Raw genomic sequence first — 21564 nt, 5'->3', positions numbered from 1 at the left:
GTAAACAATATAATTATTCCTTATAGCACAAAACTGTCTGTTTACCTTTGTTGTTATATAGAATTTTACCAATTAATTTTAATCGTAATAAAGATGAAACGGTTTATCATTGAAATTTTACATTTGAATTATGTGCACTTCTATTCCAGAATGACCCGAATGCCATTCAAATTTTTGCTGAAAATTTTTTTTAAAGCATATTTGTATCATTGTCCATATTTGTATCGACATAAGGACAAACTTGTACTACCATGACGAATTTTTTTCGATTCTCTCTAAACTTTTATCAAATAACCCAGATTATGTTTCAAATTTTGGGTAGTGAAATAATAATATTATTCTCTGAAAACTAAATACGAACACTGTTGTTTAATAAATAAGACGTATATTTTTAATTATCTAGAGTCAAAAGGAATTCATCACCATATCCATGATGTTGTGGAGAAGAGTTCTAAGAAGAGTTTACTATATAAAACTATTGTTTTAGCTGGAGGTCCTTATGATTCAGGTAGTTAATTTTCATTTTATTCTGTTCAGTACTTATTTTTTATTGGTATAAGCATGTTGATTATATTTATTAAATTCGTTTATGCTTTAAATATTTTTGCCTTATTTTCAATCAACCCGACTGATGACAATTTAATAATAGAAACATTTTCAAAACCCATACGTTAGCTCTCGCCAGTACCTTTTTTTTTTAATTTACAATTTTGACAGCCTGAAAGCGTATTTCCAACGTACTTGTTTTAGACGTACAGAAAGATTTCGGCAATATATCAATTCGTAATCTCCCAAAACTTCTACATCCAAGCACCTTGAGATCAGGGTTTGGGATGGATATTTCTTCGTGTGGGACACTCTCTTCTGCTGTCAACATCACAAGAACTGGTCTGTTATTTTAAATTCTTTACCTTAGATTTGAAAGAGAAACTTCAGAGAGCACTGGCTAAGTTAACTGACTGTACAGTGAAGGTTATTGCCGACTATGCTCAACCTGAGTTCCAGGCCTTCATCGGTGGATCTACGTTGGCTTCGTTGCCAGAATTCAAAAATATACTTATTAAACAAGCCGATTTTGAACCGAAAGTAGCTGCACCAAGACAGGATAATAAATCAAAACCTGTAGTAATAGATATGGGATCAAGAAACGTACATGTTGGTTATGCTGGTGATAGGAAACCATTACATTCACTTCAGGTTAGAAATGATTTTATATGATAGTTTGCAATCTTGACCCATTTAAAGCATACCAAATTACGTCTGGTTGTTACATGAAAATAACACATTACATGTAAGAACTATAAGTAGTCTCGTATGCCTTTTAAAGGTGAAAACAGTATTATTGATTAAGGAATATGTTAAAGCCACGAACAAATCGAGAACTAGATTTTTGCTATAAATGTCTAGTCTTAATACTCAATCAGTAACCAATCTTAACAGCTGTCCTTTCTTTTGGGTAAATCGTTCATCTCCCGTTGGACATTGAAACATATTAAAGGAATTGTAAAGAGATTTTCTAAATTTTGTATATGTACTGGTGGGGACACATCAATTTGCACCATTTCAATTTTCATTTCACTAAAATAAGCTTAATAATGCTAAGTATATTTTGTGAATAGTGACGTCATCAAACACGTATTTTTTGTAGAATTGTAGGAATTGGAGTAGTGCAAATTGATGCTAAAAGTGTCCACAATACACATAAAAATACACGTAGAAATATCCTAGCAAACTGAACATTATTTCAAACCGTTGGTTTTTGTAGATTGGAAATGTTGAAAATGTTCTTCGAAGTATATTCAATGATGAAATGAAAGTTGAAGCAGGAAAATCACAAGTATTGGTTTCTGTATCTGTTGCTACACCAGAAAAGGAAAAGGACGATATCGCCAAGGTAAAGTGCATTATAGTATTGATCTCCACCAACTGATTAAAATTATGCAGATTGTTTTTCTGTAGGTTACTAACCTTGCCATTCATGATCTGAGAAGATTTTTCTTATCGTAAAAGTTGTCATTATTTATGCTCAAAGTAGGCTGACAATACAAAAAAATCGTTGTACAGATCCTAACATTTGATTGGATGAATATTATACGACTCAGAACAGAAGATGCATAATAATTTCCGCAGATCAGATAGCGAGTGGAGTCAATAAAAAAAAGGTAATAAAAGAAACAAAATAAAAGGCAAAATAAAAAAAATGAGTCATATGAGGAGATCAATTTTTACACCAACAAAACTGCGAGCAAATAGTAGGCATCATGAGACGTAGACTTTTTCAATGCAACATATATGTAATTGCATTGGTTGCTTCCCTTGCAATTTATTTTATTCAGAGATGACATGATTTGTATTTGATTTAGATTTATATAAGGTATTTGAATATTAATAACATATTTCACTTAATTGTAGATACTATTCGAGAAATTGGGGGTATCAAGTTTATACATAGCAAATCAATCAGTATTGTCTTTATTCGCCACTGGGCATAAAGAGGGATTGCTAATTGATTCTACTGAATCACGAACCTGCATAGCACCCATAATAGATGGTATGTAAGAAATTTAACATTTAGGTATATCATATTCATTCGATATCAGATGTAGAGATTCAAAATCCATTTAAGGGTAAGAGTGGATGTCTAATTGTCTATTATTAAAATTCTGTTGGATTCAAACTTGGACACTCTAGTAGACTAACAAAAATAACATTTACCCAACTTACTACTGACTTCATTTCAAAATGGATGGATATGACAAACATAGTCTAATAGTTACATTTACTTATGTAAATCTTAAGTGAGGAAAAATGAATTATATACGTGTACACCATGCAATATACTTTCCACTAAATTTGAAATATTATTATCAACAGGTTATGTGGTTAAAAGTGGTGTTAAGGTGTTGAATGTTGGTCGTGATGGTTTATTAAATTCTTTAAACAGTAAGTAAATTGGCTTAATTCATCTTCATTGCCGGTAGCTAATGCTCTTTGATGTGGTTGTCTCAGGCAAATATCCACATGCTCACACAACAATATTATTACAGCAAAGATTAACGTGTTTTGGAAAATCTCATCATTCAAAAGTTTTCTATATGAGGATGTGCCTAGCATTCTATAGTTCACCTCTGTGCCTTTTATTGAGACTCATCCAAAACACTCAACCATGCAACTGTAGAAAGTCAAATTAACAAATTTCATTAACAAATCTCAATAACAAATCGTCACTTTATGACAGACTTCCTATTTGGATTTACAATTTCAAATTTCCACGTTTAGATGCAGATGGAATTCATCAGCAGGTAAACAATGTAATACAGGCCAGCTCAAAGAAAGAGATGTTATATGAAAATATTATTGTGGCTGGCGATGCTGTTGGATGTGGTATGTACTCCATTTTAAGACATTTTCATTAACGAATTCGAAATGAGTTTTACGTTTCTAGTTGCATTTAGCATTTATTGTACTCTGGACCATGGAAATCGCGTACTCTCCTTCAAAAACGCAAAATTATGCCCTTTTTTGTCCTAAATTGGGATTGGAATTTGGACGTTAAGTTACTAGAACAGCTGCCCTTTAGACAATATTTTTTCTTTTTTTCAGGATTTGGCGAAAAGCTTCAAAAGGAAATGACTAAATTCCACAGTAATGTCAACGTTTTAGATGCCTTTACCCAACCTGAATATCAAGCATGGATTGGTGGATCTATCCTGGCATCATTACCAGACTTCCAAACTATGTTAATTTCCAAACCAGATTACACGAAACAGGGTATTCAAGTTGTTCACGAAAAATGTAAATAAACTTTGTATTTTTAATGTTAACCACACAATTTAAATTATTCTCAGTGAAATTATCAAAATTTTACTTACAAAATGTCAAATAAATGCTTCTTTAAAATGGTATATTATTGGTTTCAAAGACAATTTGCTTATTTGAATTTGTACATAGTTTATTTTTATATATTTGTATATATCAGCTTGTTTTGTCTATGCGCTTCATTACTTGTAATAGTACTACAATCATATAACCCCAAACTTTTTTATCGAGTAATCATTTTTTGATTTTATGGAATACAGTTAAATTTTTTCTTTTTGTAAAATAGAAATTTCTCGTTTAAATGAAATTTATTAATTTCGTCATATAGAAAGTGATTCAAAACAGAAATGTTTCATGGTATATATTATTGTTTTATTTTCCTTGTTTGTTTGTATCCAGACATTGATGTAGTCTGTGTTACATACTTTTGTCAAATTGAAAGTCTACTTTGTTTTATCTTTGTTGAAACTGTGATGATTGTTTTATTATTTCTAAAAACATTCATAAATTGTTATTTTAAATCGTATTACTTTGTTGTCAGAAAATTAATAAAATGTTAATTGCAAATTTAGTTTTCATTTACTGATGTATCACACTGAATTAAATGCTGAAGTGAAATTTATAATGGTGATATAGAATATCATCTTTGTCTTCGCGTAACGAAATTTGCACACGTCATTAAGCTTGGCTGGCAATGGAAAGGAATACTTCAGAGAGGGGACATTTATGATAAATGTTCGGCCATAAATAAAATGTTCTTCTTAGAGCATTACAGGAAGCATATATGATCCGATTTTGATGAAACTTTGTATGCACATGTGTTGGTTAGGGACAGATATTTATATTTTTGCATTTTTTATGTTATTTCCTTTCAGTTACCACGTCCAATTCGGCTTGTAAACGCAATAGTCTTATTCTGATTCGATTTGGAGGAACCTTAGAATGGACATGCAGATTCGGTGGTATCTGAGACAAATTTGATTATCACAGTTTTGTTTAATTACCTTAGCCAAAAGACGTCCACATCGGCCTGTAAACGCGATATTGATATTTGTGATTTTTGATGAACGGTTATTGCCCTTGAGATCATCCAAATTGGTAAAGGGTTTCTGAATGATATAGTGGATCAGAATTGATCGGATTTGGACAAAACTTGGTAGATCTATGCTTATGTATAAATGTTATTGGAATAAAATAGATACAACCTGTTGGGAGTAACTAAATACATTTGAAAAAGTTGGATTATTTAACCCTCAAGTTTAGTTCTTGATATAACCTTTTTACCCATAAGCCTTAATAATATTAGTATGATGAGTATGGCCTAGATCCTAACTACACCACTGTTAAAACCGACTTTCGACGTTTGTCGATACATGTATATCAAATTTTACAGTCCAAATCAAGCATCAATATAGTACCCAGTCTTGCGTTTACTTAACGTTTATAGTATTATAGCATTACATTTCAAATAAACAGACTTCCAATACAGATATATCAAGTGATTAAGTCTCAATTTCACTGAAAATTGCCATCAATAAAACCCATGTCCAAATGATATTATGACATTATGGTGGCTTTTTATCAACACAATGGTAACCCATATTCTAATTCACATAAAACTTATTGGTAAAATTCTGTATATCGACCAAAGTCAATGACAGAAGATTTTATCTCCCTCAGATGTCTTTCACAAATCTTAATTGCGTAAATGTTTTGTAATAATCAGATCAGCTTGATAATTAATAAAATCTATATTTTTATTGAATCTGTGTTAAAACATTTATAATTATCAGATTATGTTGAAAGTATATCTGATTAATCTAAACTAGTGTCAACATTAATCATAATGTTATTCATTTGTTTGCTTAAATTCATATTTATATTATCAAACTTTTACATATAGCCCATATTTAGCGTGATCCTTCTTTCAACGGCCAGTAAAAATTCCGACCATCTAAGTTTCATCCAATTTCATTATCCTATGTAGTTTGTATGTGATAATTTCTACATCGCCTGATGCTAATAAATATGCTCTTATATCGCCTAAAGAAAGTAACAGATGGAAATATGAGATTCCGTAGAGGCAAGTGCTTAAAAAAGGTCGACAGATTTATATCGATACGGCACAAGCCTCTATCACCAGAAGCAAATCCGATTAATCCTGTTAAGTATCTATGACGGGTGTGGCATGCTTACTCTTCCAGACACCTAATTATGAATTACTTACTCACACGTGATTGATATACTTCCGCGTATGAAGAGTTCATTAGCTGCTACCAATGTTTCGCCAAAATGTTGTTTTGGATTTTGGGTTTCGTTTTGCGGTTCGGGTCGATAGTACTTGGTTTATTTATCCTTTTCATATACATACATGTAGTTAAAAAAATCATATATTTTCAAATAGCATGCAAGTTGTAACCAATATCTAAAGCACAATAGCTTTCAACGTGCGAAACACTGTAATTGTTATGTTTTAAATCCCCATCCCATTTAACAAGACGTTATAGGATGGATTTGGTTTAAACAGCATTTATTTTAAAACAATGTACAACTATACAAAATGAATTGGGCGATCAAGAGCAAGCATAAAGCTTACATAAGCCTGTTTCGACTGTAGATATATACAAATTTGTTTATGATAGGATGGGAATCGCCTTACCTAAAAAATGAACGGATTTCAAGAAGAATTTTGTACAGTAAATCAAGTGTAATAACATTATGTCATTACATTAAGGCTTGCCTTCATTGTTCTTTTCAATTACAAATAGTCCGAATATTACCTAAATTTATGATACATGTCAAGGAATAGACTTCAAATTCTTCCATCAGTACGTTTTGATAGTAATGATTAATAAGTAATTATAATTAATAATTAGTAATTATTTGCTTCTGTTTACCAAAAAAAAAAAACCACGAGACACTGATCAAGTCTTACCGGCACATTTCCGGAAAGACAGCGAGCAGTATGTGGGATTATTGAAACAGTAGAAAAATTAAGGAATCAGCTATGCGTTTGGAACATCAATCTATTCGATTCCGACTATGGTATAGAAAAATTCTACCCTGAATTTGTAACTCACTTTATAGGCGACGATTCACTACTATATTTTTGTAAAAAGAACAATGAACCACGTTGTCAGATTTTACTTTTTACGATAAAAGTAAGAATATTTCGGATTAATACCAATATAGATATGAGATTAATCAGATTATAATATATTATCTGTAATCCTCAACGACCAGTCTAAACGTTGACCATTGTCTAAATACCAAACAACTATCAATTTCAACGTATATTCTTACACAAACCATTATATTTTGTTGGAGTTATTTCAAAGAGATATTTCAGTTCACTTAAGGTGAGTACTCATATTTTACAGCTAGAAAAACCTTAAAAACAAAACTAAATTTATAATCAAATTTTGAGCCGAGAATTATGTATTGGCGACACTTTTTAAATAAGTCATTGCTTGAATTTGTTTTGAATTTGTCTGTCAAATCAAAATGATGATAAAAATGCATTCCCTTTTTCCGCTACACGGCTTCAGTATTTGCAAGTTAAAACCTTATCCTAATATGAATGATATAAATCGCCTTTAATTACCCTTTTTGGTCAGGGAGGTTAAATAGATGTTTTGCCTCTATATGATTGTATCAATTCAACAATTCATATTGTCAGCGTTGGTTTTATATGTCAGAACCTTATAAATAGGACTAATTAAGCTTGATAAACAAAATATTGGCGAACAGACTTAACTCGTTATACATAAGGCCAACGTCGTTAAAAGTGTTTACCACGATTACAGTGTCAAAGACAACAAACTATTATGCAAACTGCATTTGTGATAAATAAAGGAGCTTAATATAAAGTATACAATTCAGATTAAAATAGATCATTTCATGGAAACAATTTCAACATGGTTCATGTAGGTAGCATTTTATAGATTTTCTCTATGTGGTTTTTGACCAATTTTGTTCTTTGTGACAATTGCAATTAGTAGCCATTTTCTTAACCATAAATTAATCAATGGATATACTTATACCATCGATTTTCGTCCTAGGGGTAATTAACCTCGAGGGGATAATTTGGATATTTTTTGGGGGGTAATGAGACAATTATGTATTAAAGATGTTCTATTCAGGAAGGCAATATTCTCGGACATGAAAAATATTGCAGTGAAAACTTCAGTGAAAATCGCAAAAATTTGTAGGGGGGAGGAGTTATTGCAATCGATCAAAGATCCTAAAAGGGTTAATAGAACGATAGAAGTTGAAAACCTGACAACTGAATCCGATGTTCACTTTTATCATGACACCGAGGGTCTTTATAGCATTGTCCAGGCATGTTGATTTGCAAGGATTAATGCACTTAGGAGATCTTTCAGTGGAATTTGAAGTGAAAGTAAAGAAATGATTCAATGCTCTATAATAAAAATCCGTAAAAGCAAAACAATTCCGTTAATCAAAATCTCGTCCAAAGTATGGCAAAAATCGAGAGTAAAAGTAGTATATTAGTGGACTTCTCCAAAAAGAAGTACCATCAGGTGTTTCGAAAAGGGTAAGCATGTTCTGCTTCTGCGCGATACCCACCACTACTATACAGGTCAACATCATGACATAAAATCAAACCAATTTATGCCTGACCAAACAAGTAAGCCAAGATGCAAGATCTATCAACGTCTATTCGTAAGATTGAAGTTACGAGGTCGATTGTGATGTCATTGTAACTTTTTCTTATTGTTGTTTTGTTTCTCACACCCGAACCTCCATATTATACCCTACAATCCTGGCCCCGCTTTAATTAACCCTACGGTTTACATCGTTGAAAAGTAATCAAAAAGTAGTCAATCCTTGACATATGTTTTTCAATTCAGTTTCTCAAAACAATGTTGATTCCGTCAACCTATATCGTAGATTGATAAAAGTGACCATTGTTATAATTTTAGGTAATTACTCTATGAAGGGAGTATGCTATTTTCGTATGGAATTTTTCATCTGAAGACTATTTACATACATTCCAGGCCCAAATCAACTCCCGAAAATGTCGATTGTTCTGCTCTCGGGGTCTCATTCTCAACCCGATTTTCACATTATACTTCTTAGTCAAGATTCATAAATCATAAACTAAAGTATTCATTGAAAATTCGCATTGAAAAGACTCTATCTTCAACTACTATACAACGTTTACCTCTAATTTGGGTATATTTTTGACGAGATTTTGATTAACGGAATTGTTTTCCTTGTACGGATTTTTATCAATATGATGCTCCACAGTTTCGTTTTCTTAATGATGTAAATGGAAGTGTTTCCCATAAAACCTTTTATAAATCTCATCACTGTACTAATACAATTCTTATGTATTCAAGGGGCATTTTGATTTGTGAGAAAGTGCTTTTGCTCAATTATATGAAATCTATACACCAAAATCTAGAGGAGATCATCCCTTAACGTATCTGAAAAATTTAACTAAAAGATCCTGTCAGTAATTTGTTAACGATAAAAGTATTTAAAAGATTTACGGAAGCTTTTTTCGAGGATAAACGCCAAATTGTAGGGAACTATGTCTCTTACATATTATTCTAAAAATTGAACTAAAAATATCTTGTCTTCATGTGGCTCAACAACAATACTACTTTAAGCCGTTTATTGAGCATTTAGTACATAGATGTAAATAGCATCATTATTTCAGAAATATGATCGGGTATGATTTACGACGTTTTTTTAACCATCAATTAATCAATGGATATACTTATACCATCGATTTTCGTCCTGGGGGTAATTAACCTCGAGGGGATAATTTGGATATTTTTGGGGGTAATGAGACAATTATATATTGAAGACGTTTTTGATAATGAAAATTGTGCATACTGCTCCTTTAATAGTCCATATTCCATATATATTATTTCGTTATTTTCCACAGAAAGCAGAAACTAAACAGAAAATGTCATGGGTAGTGTATAACAGTCCATTATGGAAAAAAGATAAGGTGCCCACATCTATCAAACCCTCTCCTAGAACCCCAGAATGCCAAGAACTTGAGAAAAACTTTGTAAACGATGGAATTAAAACGAATGTATACAATAAACCAAGAAAAAGACCAATCATCCCACCATACGACGCAGTTAAAGATGAATACGCACAAGCATACTTTAAATCACCAGTTGTACAAGGCATAATACACAGACACGAATCTTTAAAGGTGAGTATATAGGCCTACATTTTGAATGGTTAAAAATATACAGACCTACATCATGCTCATATGGATATGTGTAGATATATCGCCGTAGCCCCTTGTACGTCCACAATTTTTGTAGACACGAAAGAAGCTACAGTTTCATCCGATCTAGATGCAATTTGCAATCCATGATGAAATCTCACCTCAGTTAAGTTCGAATGTCAAATCTTGAATGAACGGTTTTTGAGTAATTCCCCTGACTTAACAACGTGTGCAATATGGCTTGTAAACATAATAGAATATACAATTTGTATCCGATCTTACTGAAACGATAGACTACAGTTTGTACCTTATCTTAATGAAACGATAGACTACAGTTTGTACCTTATCTTAATGAAACGATAGACTACAGTTTGTACCTTATCTTAATGAAACGATAGACTACAGTTTGTAACCTTATCTTAATGAAACGATAGACTACAGTTTGTACCTTATCTTAATGAAACGATAATTACAGTTTGTACCTTATATTAATGAAACGATAGACTACAGTTTGTACCTTATCTTAATGAAACGATAAACTACAGTTTGTACCTTATCTTAATAAAACGATAGACTACAATTTGTACCTTATCTTAATGAAACGATAGACTACAGTTTGTACCTTATCGTAACGAAACGATAGACTACAGTTTGTACCTTATCTTAATTAAACGATAGACTACAGTTTGTACCTTATCTTAATGAAACGATAGACTACAGCTTATACCTTATCTTAATGAAACGATAATTACAGTTTGTACCTTATCTTAATAAAACGGTAGACTACAGTTCGTACCTTATCTTAATAAAACGATAGACTACAGTTTGTACCTTATCTTAATAAAACGATAGACTACAGTTTGTACCTTATCTTAATAAAACGATAGACTACAGTTTGTGCCTTATCTTAATAAAACGATAGACTACAGTTTGTGCCTTATCTTAATGAAACGATAGACTACAGTTTGTACCTTATCTTAATGAAACGATAAACTACAGTTTGTACCTTATCTTAATGAAACGATAGACTACAGTTTGTACCTTATCTTAATGAAACGATAAACTACAGTTTGTGCCTTATCTTAATGAAACGATAGACTACAGTTTGTACCTTATCTTAATAAAACGATAGACTACAGTTTGTACCTTATCTTAATGAAACGATAAACTACAGTTTGTACCTTATCTTAATGAAACGATAGACTACAGTTTGTATCTCATCTTAACGAAACGATAGACTACAGTTTGTGCCTTATCTTAATTAAACGATAGACTACAATTTGTACCTTATCTTAATGAAACGATAAACTACAGTTTGTACCTTATCTTAATGAAACGATAAACTACAGTTTATATCTTATCTTGATAAAACGATAGACTACAGTTTATATCTTATCTTAATGAAACGATAGACTACAGTTTGTACCTTATCTTAATGAAACGATAGACTACAGTTTGTACCTTATCTTAATAAAACGATAGACTGCAGTTTGTATCTTATGTAATGAAACTTATTGTGTTTGTATATTATACATCTATTGCTCTTGGTTATGTTAGATTTAGAAAACAATGCGTCAAATTTGCTTTGTAGACACGATATGAAATTCTGTATGTTTGCATGAAATCCATGACTAAACATATCCGGATTTAGCAATTATTGGGTGATCAGATACTTAGGGCAAACTACGAGGCCATGGTGAGACAAGTGTTTAATACGGGTTAATACGATCATGTCAAAACCCGTATTCGCAATACGATCTAGAGCTGATGCCTTTCATTTAGCAAAAACTTTTTCAAACTTAATCAAATTTTGATTACCCTTGGGCGTATGGCAAGCTATCTTTAAAACATATGAATTATGGCATCGTCGTGTATAATCATGGATAAAGATAATCGTTTTTGTCCGTCAATCTGTTCACAAATGCTCGTAAGCAGCATCCCCGACAGATTTTGACGAACTTGTCAAGTATCACCCAGGGCTGAACCCCAAAATTGTTAATCACGTATCACGAATGAACCCTACCAATTATCAGAAAAATATTGTTCTTGTTGTTCGAAAAACGTCTGCTTTAGGGCCATAAACACTCCCCCAGATAGCGCCACATGGAGGAGTGATTTTGACCTAAAAAGCAGACGTTTTTCGAGCAACAAGAATTATCCTTGACGGGACTACTTTGCCCTTGCCTTCGTATGATCGCAGTCATGAGTAACGGTTCACATTATAGCACACTGGACAGTAATTTCTGCCTTCAAAAGGAGAACAGTAATAGAACAATGGCTTAATTATTTAATTCCAGTATTATTCTTTTTTAGGAAATGAAAGAAGAGAAAACAAGATTAAACCTCAACAAACTTAGTGCTAGAAGACGAATTCCTCTCAGTCCACTTGATGACGAGTTAGACGAACGAGAGAAAAAGTTTGTTAATGATGGCATTTGTACAGAAAGACGGCGAACGAAATATAAAGATGTGATTCCAGAATACGAAGCCACCAAAGATTACCATACCAGCCGTTATACCAAACGACCAGACGTTCAACGCCTATTAGCTGTCACGTGCACACCACGTGGTAAGATTTGTGTTATTTTCCTTACAGAGACATTAAAGGGATTGTCAAGAGGTTTTCCAAACTTTTTATGTGTATCGGGGACACTGCTGAAATGAATTTCTGCGTTTCCAATTTTCAATCATACGTTTATGGTTCTTGCAATTCCGGTAAATCTATTACGTCACTATCGCAAATAAAAGGTCCTTATATGTTATAAGGGGCGTTTGCGATAGTGACGTCACTAAACGCTGCGGTTTAGTTGAATTGCAAGGACCTCAGACGTCTGATTGAAAATTGGAATGGTGAAAAGCGATGATATCAGTGTTCCCAATAACAGAAAAACCTGTTTTCAATCGCTTTAAGAACGTATCCTGACTAGCCCCTTTCAATTCAATTTCATTTCATTCAATCGACTACTATTGTTTTGGTGTACTATTTAATATGTAATACTCGAATCAGACTAGATCAATAACACTCAACCCCAAAGCATAATAGACATAAGTCAATTATTTACCTTGTCGAGGTCTTTATTCATATCAATAATGGTCGGCCCTATTATACATGGTCTGTTTTGATTATAATATAACAATTTGTGGACTAATGGAGTATGAATTTCAAGTGTCATGGAAAAACAACATTGAGTATGCAAACCGAAATGATTTTGAACTTTTTTACGTCTTGCATTCGATGTTTTTCTTCAAATGAAACTCTGGCGTGTGGTTTTGAAACAAAACCTAGAGCAACAGTGAAAATGTATATTAATTACGTCCCCGAATGGCTAGTTGCATTATTAAAGGCAACGGTATTGAGTCTTCTGTGACGATGATTTTGACTGCTTAAAGGAGCACCTTCACTATCCGTTGGGCCAATCATACCTTAGTTTCAGAAACAGGAATTTTTTTTCCATGATCAGTAATATTGTTCACAGTTCACTGTCGAAATTTGAGCCTTTAAATCAATGTGTATCCATAATTATTCGCGTTTGAAAGTTAAAATTCGACTCCAATTTTTGTGAGACTATACCATATATAGAAAACACATATATATAGAAATAGACAGTGAAATTTCTAGTTTGAGGTATGTTTGAAGGGATTATGCGATTTTAGTGCGTTTTAATACTTCATAAGACTATTAAAGCACAATAAAATCCCAAATCAATCCAAGAAAATGCCGAATGTTCCCCTTTAAGATTGTATAATAATATAGGATTAGATTAAACATGTAACTTTGAACTCTTAAAATAATCGCGAACAATAATTGAATAGAAATATGACAACCCCACACACAGTTATGGTGACTTGATATTAATGTAGAAGTTGTTTTACTAAAAAATTAAAAATATTATATATTTTACGATATACATTTGAGGGGGTCATTTTAAAGTGGTGTAATAGTTTGCTTCTGATTTTGACAAAACGTTATTGACCTATGTAGATTAATGTAATGTCAAACGAGATGATATCTCGGTGAATGTTATTTTTTCAAGTTGTTATCCTTGACAAAGTGCCAACTCAGGGAAGTCTAAATTGTTAGTGTGATATAAATTTGTAGTTTTAAGCTGTCTAAATTTTTGAGGAACTTCGAAACAATTTGAAGAAAATATGCCTCAATTGAAATTAAGACGAAGTGTATTTGAGTATTTTAATCTTTCTCGGCAACTAATATTAAATACTGCTTAATAAATTAATGTTCAAACTGCATGACATCTTAGTAATGCAAGTCCCCTTGATATTCGTTTTCACAATCGATATATCACTTTACAGTGTACAAATCCCTTTAATAACGATTTAGGTAAACAAGCACGACAGTAGGGGATTAAGTCTGTCATGGCAACCTTTAGATTACCGTTCGGAGAACTTCAATAGTTTACTTTATTCAATGGTCTATAGTTTGAACTATTGAGAAGGTTATTCAATGTTGACTGTTGTACGAGTAAACTCACAAATCGAATTTTAATAATTCAAATAACAACTTTTATTGCTGATTAACAAATCGCTACAACAGGCTTACAATTGATCACTTCATTATATGGTGTTTAATGTGAATAGACCCTGATTATATTTTGAATGTACTTCATGATATTATAATAATATCTATTTGAGAGCGCTTGCGTAAGTGTTATGCTGTAATTGATCGAGTTGGTGGATTAAGATTACTGGACAGTGGGGATTATCGGATTATCAGTACCATTAAGTAATTTTAGTGATATTAATATAGTGATTCAGTGGCATATTTACGTTGTCAAGATTATCTTTATTAAGCTTCGTTTCCAAGGAGCTATCGGTTTTTCGTTACTTAGGAATTGTTCTTAAGCTTTGATTCTTCGAATACTTAGTACAAAAATATCAATACATAGGCATTATTTATACAAAGTTGTCCTTGTGTCCAAAGTGTACTGTGACGTTATTTCAAAATTTATAACTTGTGACATAGGGATATATATCCAACTGTGACGTCAAGTAATTGTTTTCTTTGTAGGTGGTAATAAATAATTCAGCAATATGTCCGAGTCACCAAAAGAGAATACCAAACGAGCCAACAAAATCTACAGAGCACCACCAACACCACCACCAAGCGATCTATTCGAAAAGGAAAAAAGCTTCATCCTAGACTGTAATGCTGTTAGTTCCATATCGAACGATTATTCTAAAATAAATCCAAAGTTAGGACCAGTTATAACACCATATAATTCACAAAAAGACAATCATGTTAAAAATTATTTTAATTTTTCTGGAGTTGATAGAACATTGAAGAAGACCGGCCAAGTAAGTTGATTTATAAATTTAAAGACAGGAAATTAACTTTACCCTTTACTGCTCCTCCGACAGCAAATCATTCTACGTAGGCCATCTTAATAGAAGTGCACAAAGTATTATGATATATGCAAGGAAAACAATGAGTGCTTAATTTGGATATTGAAAGCATGTATCTGAAAAGGCAACTTGTTTTTAGTGCATCGTGATTACAAACTGTAACGACATTTTACATGTAAATAACTTGAAGATTGAAGTGCGGCTTTGATGTTTGTACATCCAGAACTTGCTCTTTAGTTTTGAGTACTTGGTCGACGTAGGTCGAGTTTGTAGCCTGTTTATCAGAGGGACTAAGAAAAGAAAGAAAAGAAAGAGCTATATTTTACAACGATAACAACTTTGGTTCACAGTTAACGATCTTTCAGAGATTCAAAATGAACGCAGGATAGATCAGTGCTTTTCAACTTACTTATTCTTTCCTGGAAGAGTTCGTCCAAATCTATTCCTCCCTTATATAAATCAGTCATTTTGAAACGCATTTCACTCGAAAAATGTACAATAGATTAGTCATAAATAATTATACTACTCACACTATACATATCGAGAAAGTTCAATGTGACCCTTTGGGCCTCAAGTTCATTCATGATTTTCTGTATGTCCATGGTGAATGACGTCAATTGCAGTCGTGACACCCTTTCCCTCCCCAGTCCGACTATTCCTTCCCTGCTCCCCAGCCCTTTGGCAATTCCCCATCAAGGCCTTCCAATTCCTCCCCTGTTGACTGTTGCACTGGATAAATGCTGAGGCGCTGCTGTTTGTTCCTTTAACCAACATCACATAATGGCATTATAAGACAATCTAATCAATTATATAGTGATATATGTTCTACCTTTTAATGAATAATATATCACAAGCTTTAACAATAACATTTGATTGAATTGGACTTGAGCTTCGTTATAAAATCTAAATTGAGTCCACACAAAACCATTGCCTTTTATCATGTAAATAACTTGGGGAGTGTAGTGCATGTTTTGGAAATGCATGTACATCCAGAACTTGCTTTTTAGTTTTGAGTATTTGGTCAACGTAGGTCGAGCTAGTACCTTGTTTAATATCAGAGGGACTTAACTGAACAAATGTCAACTAGACACACATTTTATTAACTGTAAGGTTGAAATTTGAATATCCGCTTAATTTCTTTATTTCAGTATAAAACGGGAGAATCTATAAATGGTCATGTTTTGGATTATTTTCACGAGAAAGGAGCTGGTTACAGATATTTATCTAGAAGAAATTGTAACGGAGCTGGTAGGTTATTTTACTCTGTGCTCGTTTCGCCGGCTGAATGATGACCATGGCCATTCTGACAGTGGCGTTTCTACGAAAGGGGGCCGGGGACAAAAGAGGCTGTCCTAACTTTCCACTTTCCCCCCACTTTCAACAATTTACAGAAAAGATAGCCTGTGGTGCCCCCTGGAAAATTTTCTGGCCTCTGCTCGACCCCCTAAACTAATGTTACCTAGAAACGCCAATGCATTCTGACCAGAGAGAACTGTCATTGTGCCAAGGTGTCGGCTGGCCCCTCTGCCCATTTTGACTCCGCCACTGATCAACATACACCTCAGGACGTAGTCAACAAGTATCTCATTCTTGCCGTGGACATTATAGACCAATATATTTTCTTTTCCAGGTCGATCTCGTGAATCAATAGATGGTCACTCTCAATTTATGCAAGATGTTAAACCAGTTGTAGGTTATAATGGCCATTTTGGATACAGACGTAATACACCCTGGTTACGACAGAGTCCTTCACCATTTGGTACCAGCTCCAGCTCACCAACACATTAAATTTCATTGTGTCTTTTGTGAATAGCATGACTGTGATAACTTTGAAACCAGAAAATAATTCGTTTCAATATTGACGTTCTTGATTTTAGTTCTTTAGTCTTGTGATTATGTTGGTTTTTCTTTCTCGAATAGCTTTGGATTTATAAGTTGTTATTTTGTGAAAAATATGGACTCTAAATGAATTATCTTGCTGCAAATAGTTTTTGCTGACTCTTTATTATGGTGTTCTGTTTTGGTGATGAATGATTAGTTTTTTATTGTATTCTTCTATTTATTGTTTACATATTTTCATTGTATTTTGGAATTTTTAATGAAAACGTCTTGTCTTCATATCATTCTAAGCACTTATTGTAAATTACGGTAATGTTCCTTTTAAATAATGTATTAAAGCATTATTTCATTAATTATTTTGATATTACTCAAATTCCCTAACACTGTGACATTATGAACGTTTCGTTCTTTCTTTTATTTTTAATATAGCCACTTCAGCTAGTGTCTAAAGACGGTACACTTTTAATCAAATTCTTTCACTCTATAATAAACACCCAGCGCTGGAGAGGGCAGAAATTTGATTGGTTAAGGCATAGGTCATCAGGTTAGGTCAAAATGTTATTGAAACGAATGTTCACGAGGCCCTTCTGTAGACCCTAACTAAAGTGGCTATATTAAAACTTAAAGTTAATAAACACTGAACGAAAGTAAAATAAAAGCTTCCCTTTATTTTCTTCTGTTACTTGTTGCTATCATTCCGAGTTAGAAATGAAATTAAAAGAAATGGAGTTTTACATCCTACTCTTCAGCACCTACTTGGGCTAATAAAGACAGGCAATGCCATGGTGTGTGCAATGAGAGAAATTTTTCCCGGACAGCTGCATCACCCTACATTTTTTTGATTTGCCAACTGTGATGGAATCTTGAACCTGCACAGCCTGTAGTACATGAGGTCTCAGTTCTTGTCCCTTAAACTAGACAGTTTTTTTTCCATGACAGCCCTTTGGACCTGAATCTCTGACAAGGGGAAACCTGGTTGTAATAAATCTATTATCTCAACCTATACTGAAATTGAACCATTGACGTTCAGGTTAGCAAGGAAGGTTTCTTGTCGCTGAAAAAATAACTAGAGAAAGCAAAAAATTATCCTTTGAATAAGTTTAATAACAAGTAACATAAAGTAACAACAAATAATAACAGTTACATATTACTATATACTTCAGTTAAATAAATAAAACATTCATTGCAATGCTGAGACAAATTCTATTATTCTATAACAGGTGTAGAATATTCCAAACATACCAAAACTTCGTAGATGCTTAACGCAGACAAATTGCTTATTTCTTATCTTTATAATGTTAAGGTATTGCAAAGTCCATCTAGGTATTTTTCTTGTATCACAATAGTTTGGTAAATGAGCATTTTGATTGGATTGTATAAAAGCTGATACAGCCAATCAGAGTCCTAAAGACAAGGGTCGTTCTGTCAAGGGCTTTGATTTTTCTATATTTGCTAGCAAACATTGCTATGGCAATGCTGAATTTACAACCTTCCATGATAGAAGAAAAGTGCCTAATGATGTCAAGGAATAGGACAGAGTTCGTAATAACTTGTCATATCAAAAACTAACCTGCTGTAAATCTATAGAATTGTATTCAACATTTTGTTCATTCAAAATATTAGCTAAAAAGCATTGAAGCTACCAATAAGAATGGCATTTATAATGAGGAAAGACACATGTAAAAATTCAATGTATAACATGCCAGTCAAATTATATAGTTAAAAATGAGATTTTTATCTAAAAAGGGTATAAACTTACAAATACAAAATATTCAATGTTAAAATAGTGCTCAATGCATCATTTGTTGAGCGAATATAGGAATATAGTAAAATTAAAACAGAACCTGAAACATGTTGTATTGTTGAGTAACAACAAATGAGTTATATTGCAATTCAGACTGTGCATATATTTCATTAGAACAGATTATTAAAGGGACATTATGTGCCATTTTGGAGGGTTGATTCTAGTCTATAATATATGTAAATAGTCTTCAGAAGTACTAGAAATGTAAGAAAATTGCATAATTCCTTTAAAAATACTTTAAACTGGGAATTTTACTCACTATTTCTGTATATGTCTTTTTTCATATTTTGTCATTTTAACATTCAAACATGGAAAAGGAGTTGTTAACACTATCACTGATTAGTTTAGCTAAAAATTCCTGTTTCTGAGACTAAAGTATGATTGGTCCAAAAAATATGGCACATAAGTCTCTTTAAAGTAACAGAGTGCACCAATTCTCAGGGAACACACTGTCACTTTAACATAATAATCTTTACAATGAAAAGTTGGATGAAAAGTTGACAAAATGTTGATAAATCAGACTGTTTTTGAAAAAGTTGATACCAACAGAAGTTCATAGAACAAGAATTCTAATGCCATTAATCAAATACAAAAAATCACAATATTACCAAATACAGTAAGGTTGTAAAAACACTGGGAGAAATTATTTCATCAAATAATCACTCTCCCTTTAATTGCATTTCATGGAATGGGACTAATGTTTTTTTCTACATAGAAATGGCCATTTACAGGGATTGTAAAGAGGATTTCTAATTTTGTTATGCTTATCGAGGACATTGATCTCATCAATTTGCACCATTCCAATTTTCAATCAGACGTTGGTGGTTTCTGTAATACCACTAAAACTAAGTGTTTTATGACATCATCCCTGCAAAATTTGCTTGTATCACACATTGCGTCATAAAACACTTAGTTTTAGTAGAATTGCAGGAAACACAGATGTCTGATTGAAAATTGGAATGTCACAAATTGATACTATCAGTGTCCCCGATACACATACAAAATTTAGAAAACCTCTTGACAATCCCTTTAACATTATGGTTGGTAGGTGAAATATATATGTGTAAATAAGGCCATCGAAAAATTATGCATTAAGTGTCACAAATATAGGTATTTTTCTAAACAAAAATTAATTACTTGAAAGCTACATAAGAATTCTATATGATCTTTAAGCAAAATATCGCTTCGAAAAAGCAACACTTGAAAATAATTTCATATCATAACTAATCGTCTAATAACAGAAGATAACAACAAACATAAAAAAGACATATGTTCCCTTTAAAAAGACAAATACTTTTAAGTTAAGAATCATTATACAAAAGTTTTACAAAAGTTAAGAAAGTATAAAGTAAATATATTGTAACCTGTCTTGTTGATTTATAGAATGACTTTTTAATTAGCCCATTAAATTTTACTACAAATTTACTTTGATCCAGTACATACATAGATGTAAATAGCATATTTTAGAAATATTTTCAGATATAATTTTATTTATGATGTTTTTGATACTAAAAATATTGCATACTAGCCCTTTAAATATATACTTATACATTACAAAATAGGTCTAATGAAGGAAGCCACCTTTAAAATATATGTTATCTTTCAAGACATTCTACTTATTCTGACTATAAAAATTTTCCTGAGCTGCTGTTGCAGAGCTTGAATATCTGCTTTGTGAAAGTTTTTATCTTGGTTGTCAAATACAGTTCATCAAAATAGATTTATCATCATCACAGTCATCAGGTTTCTTTATGGAACAGGGATGAAAGTCTGAGTGTTCTATGATAATTAAAACTATTTTCATTGGAATAAAAACCCCAAGTAGGCCCGTAGGCCCTTAGCCACTGGCCAGACTTGACTGTTCGGGGGAGCAAGTAATATATCCAGTCTGAACCCAAGTACAAATGATCTGAACAGCAAAATGAAACTTGAAATCCAAAATAAGAATTTGGCAATACATTAGTAGCAGCAAATGAACTAACCGTATGAGGAAATATAATAATGATAAGTGAGTATTTCATAATGAAACATGCTATCAGGTGTCTAGAAGAGTAAGCATACTCTGTCTGACACCAATAACATCAATAGTCATCTGAAGAGTTCATACAAAGTTTCATCACTCTTACATAGTGAGGCTATTAACTTTTCATACTTTATAATCTTTTTGTGGGTACTCAATTTCACTGAGAAAAATCAATCCATTAAAAATAAGAACCCCAAAAAAGTCTTTAAAATGGGACTAACAAAGAATGGTTTCAATAATAAATCATATAATGTTTCTGAAGAAAATCATTCAAAAGTATGATCATTATTTTAAGGTCTTAGGATGACCTAAAACTTATATATTATAAACTTGGCCAAAATGAGTTTTTGTTCATCAGTGGACTTACCTGGTGTCCAAAATACTACAGAATCCTTCTATAATCCAATAAATTTATTAAACTAAGTAATAATCTATTAAACTAAGCTAAGACGGATGTTTCAATAATTATTTAGTTTAATGGATATATTGTCTTATATAGAG

General features: G+C 32.5%; 2 protein-coding genes across 2 annotated transcripts; both read left to right on the top strand.

The window, feature by feature from the left end:
• Positions 1 to 3617: 3617 nt before the first annotated feature.
• LOTGIDRAFT_80509 (hypothetical protein) lies at positions 3618 to 3797 on the top strand (the record flags this gene model as incomplete). Its single annotated transcript, XM_009065355.1, has 1 exon — positions 3618 to 3797. A coding segment is annotated over one exon (180 nt), but the record flags the coding sequence as incomplete, so codon positions are not given.
• A 10720-nt stretch (positions 3798 to 14517) lies between these two features.
• On the top strand, positions 14518 to 17904 carry LOTGIDRAFT_210846 (hypothetical protein). Its single transcript, XM_009065628.1, has 3 exons — positions 14518 to 15349; positions 16546 to 16645; positions 17028 to 17904. Exons 1-3 carry the CDS (start codon positions 15086 to 15088, stop codon positions 17183 to 17185), a joined length of 522 nt encoding a protein of 173 aa, XP_009063876.1. The 5' UTR covers positions 14518 to 15085; the 3' UTR covers positions 17186 to 17904.
• Positions 17905 to 21564: the final 3660 nt, after the last annotated feature.

The sequence above is a fragment of the Lottia gigantea genome (genome assembly GCF_000327385.1).
Source record: "Lottia gigantea unplaced genomic scaffold LOTGIsca_7, whole genome shotgun sequence".
Taxonomy (NCBI): domain Eukaryota; kingdom Metazoa; phylum Mollusca; class Gastropoda; family Lottiidae; genus Lottia; species Lottia gigantea.
This window is presented reverse-complemented; position numbering and strand designations above follow the sequence as displayed.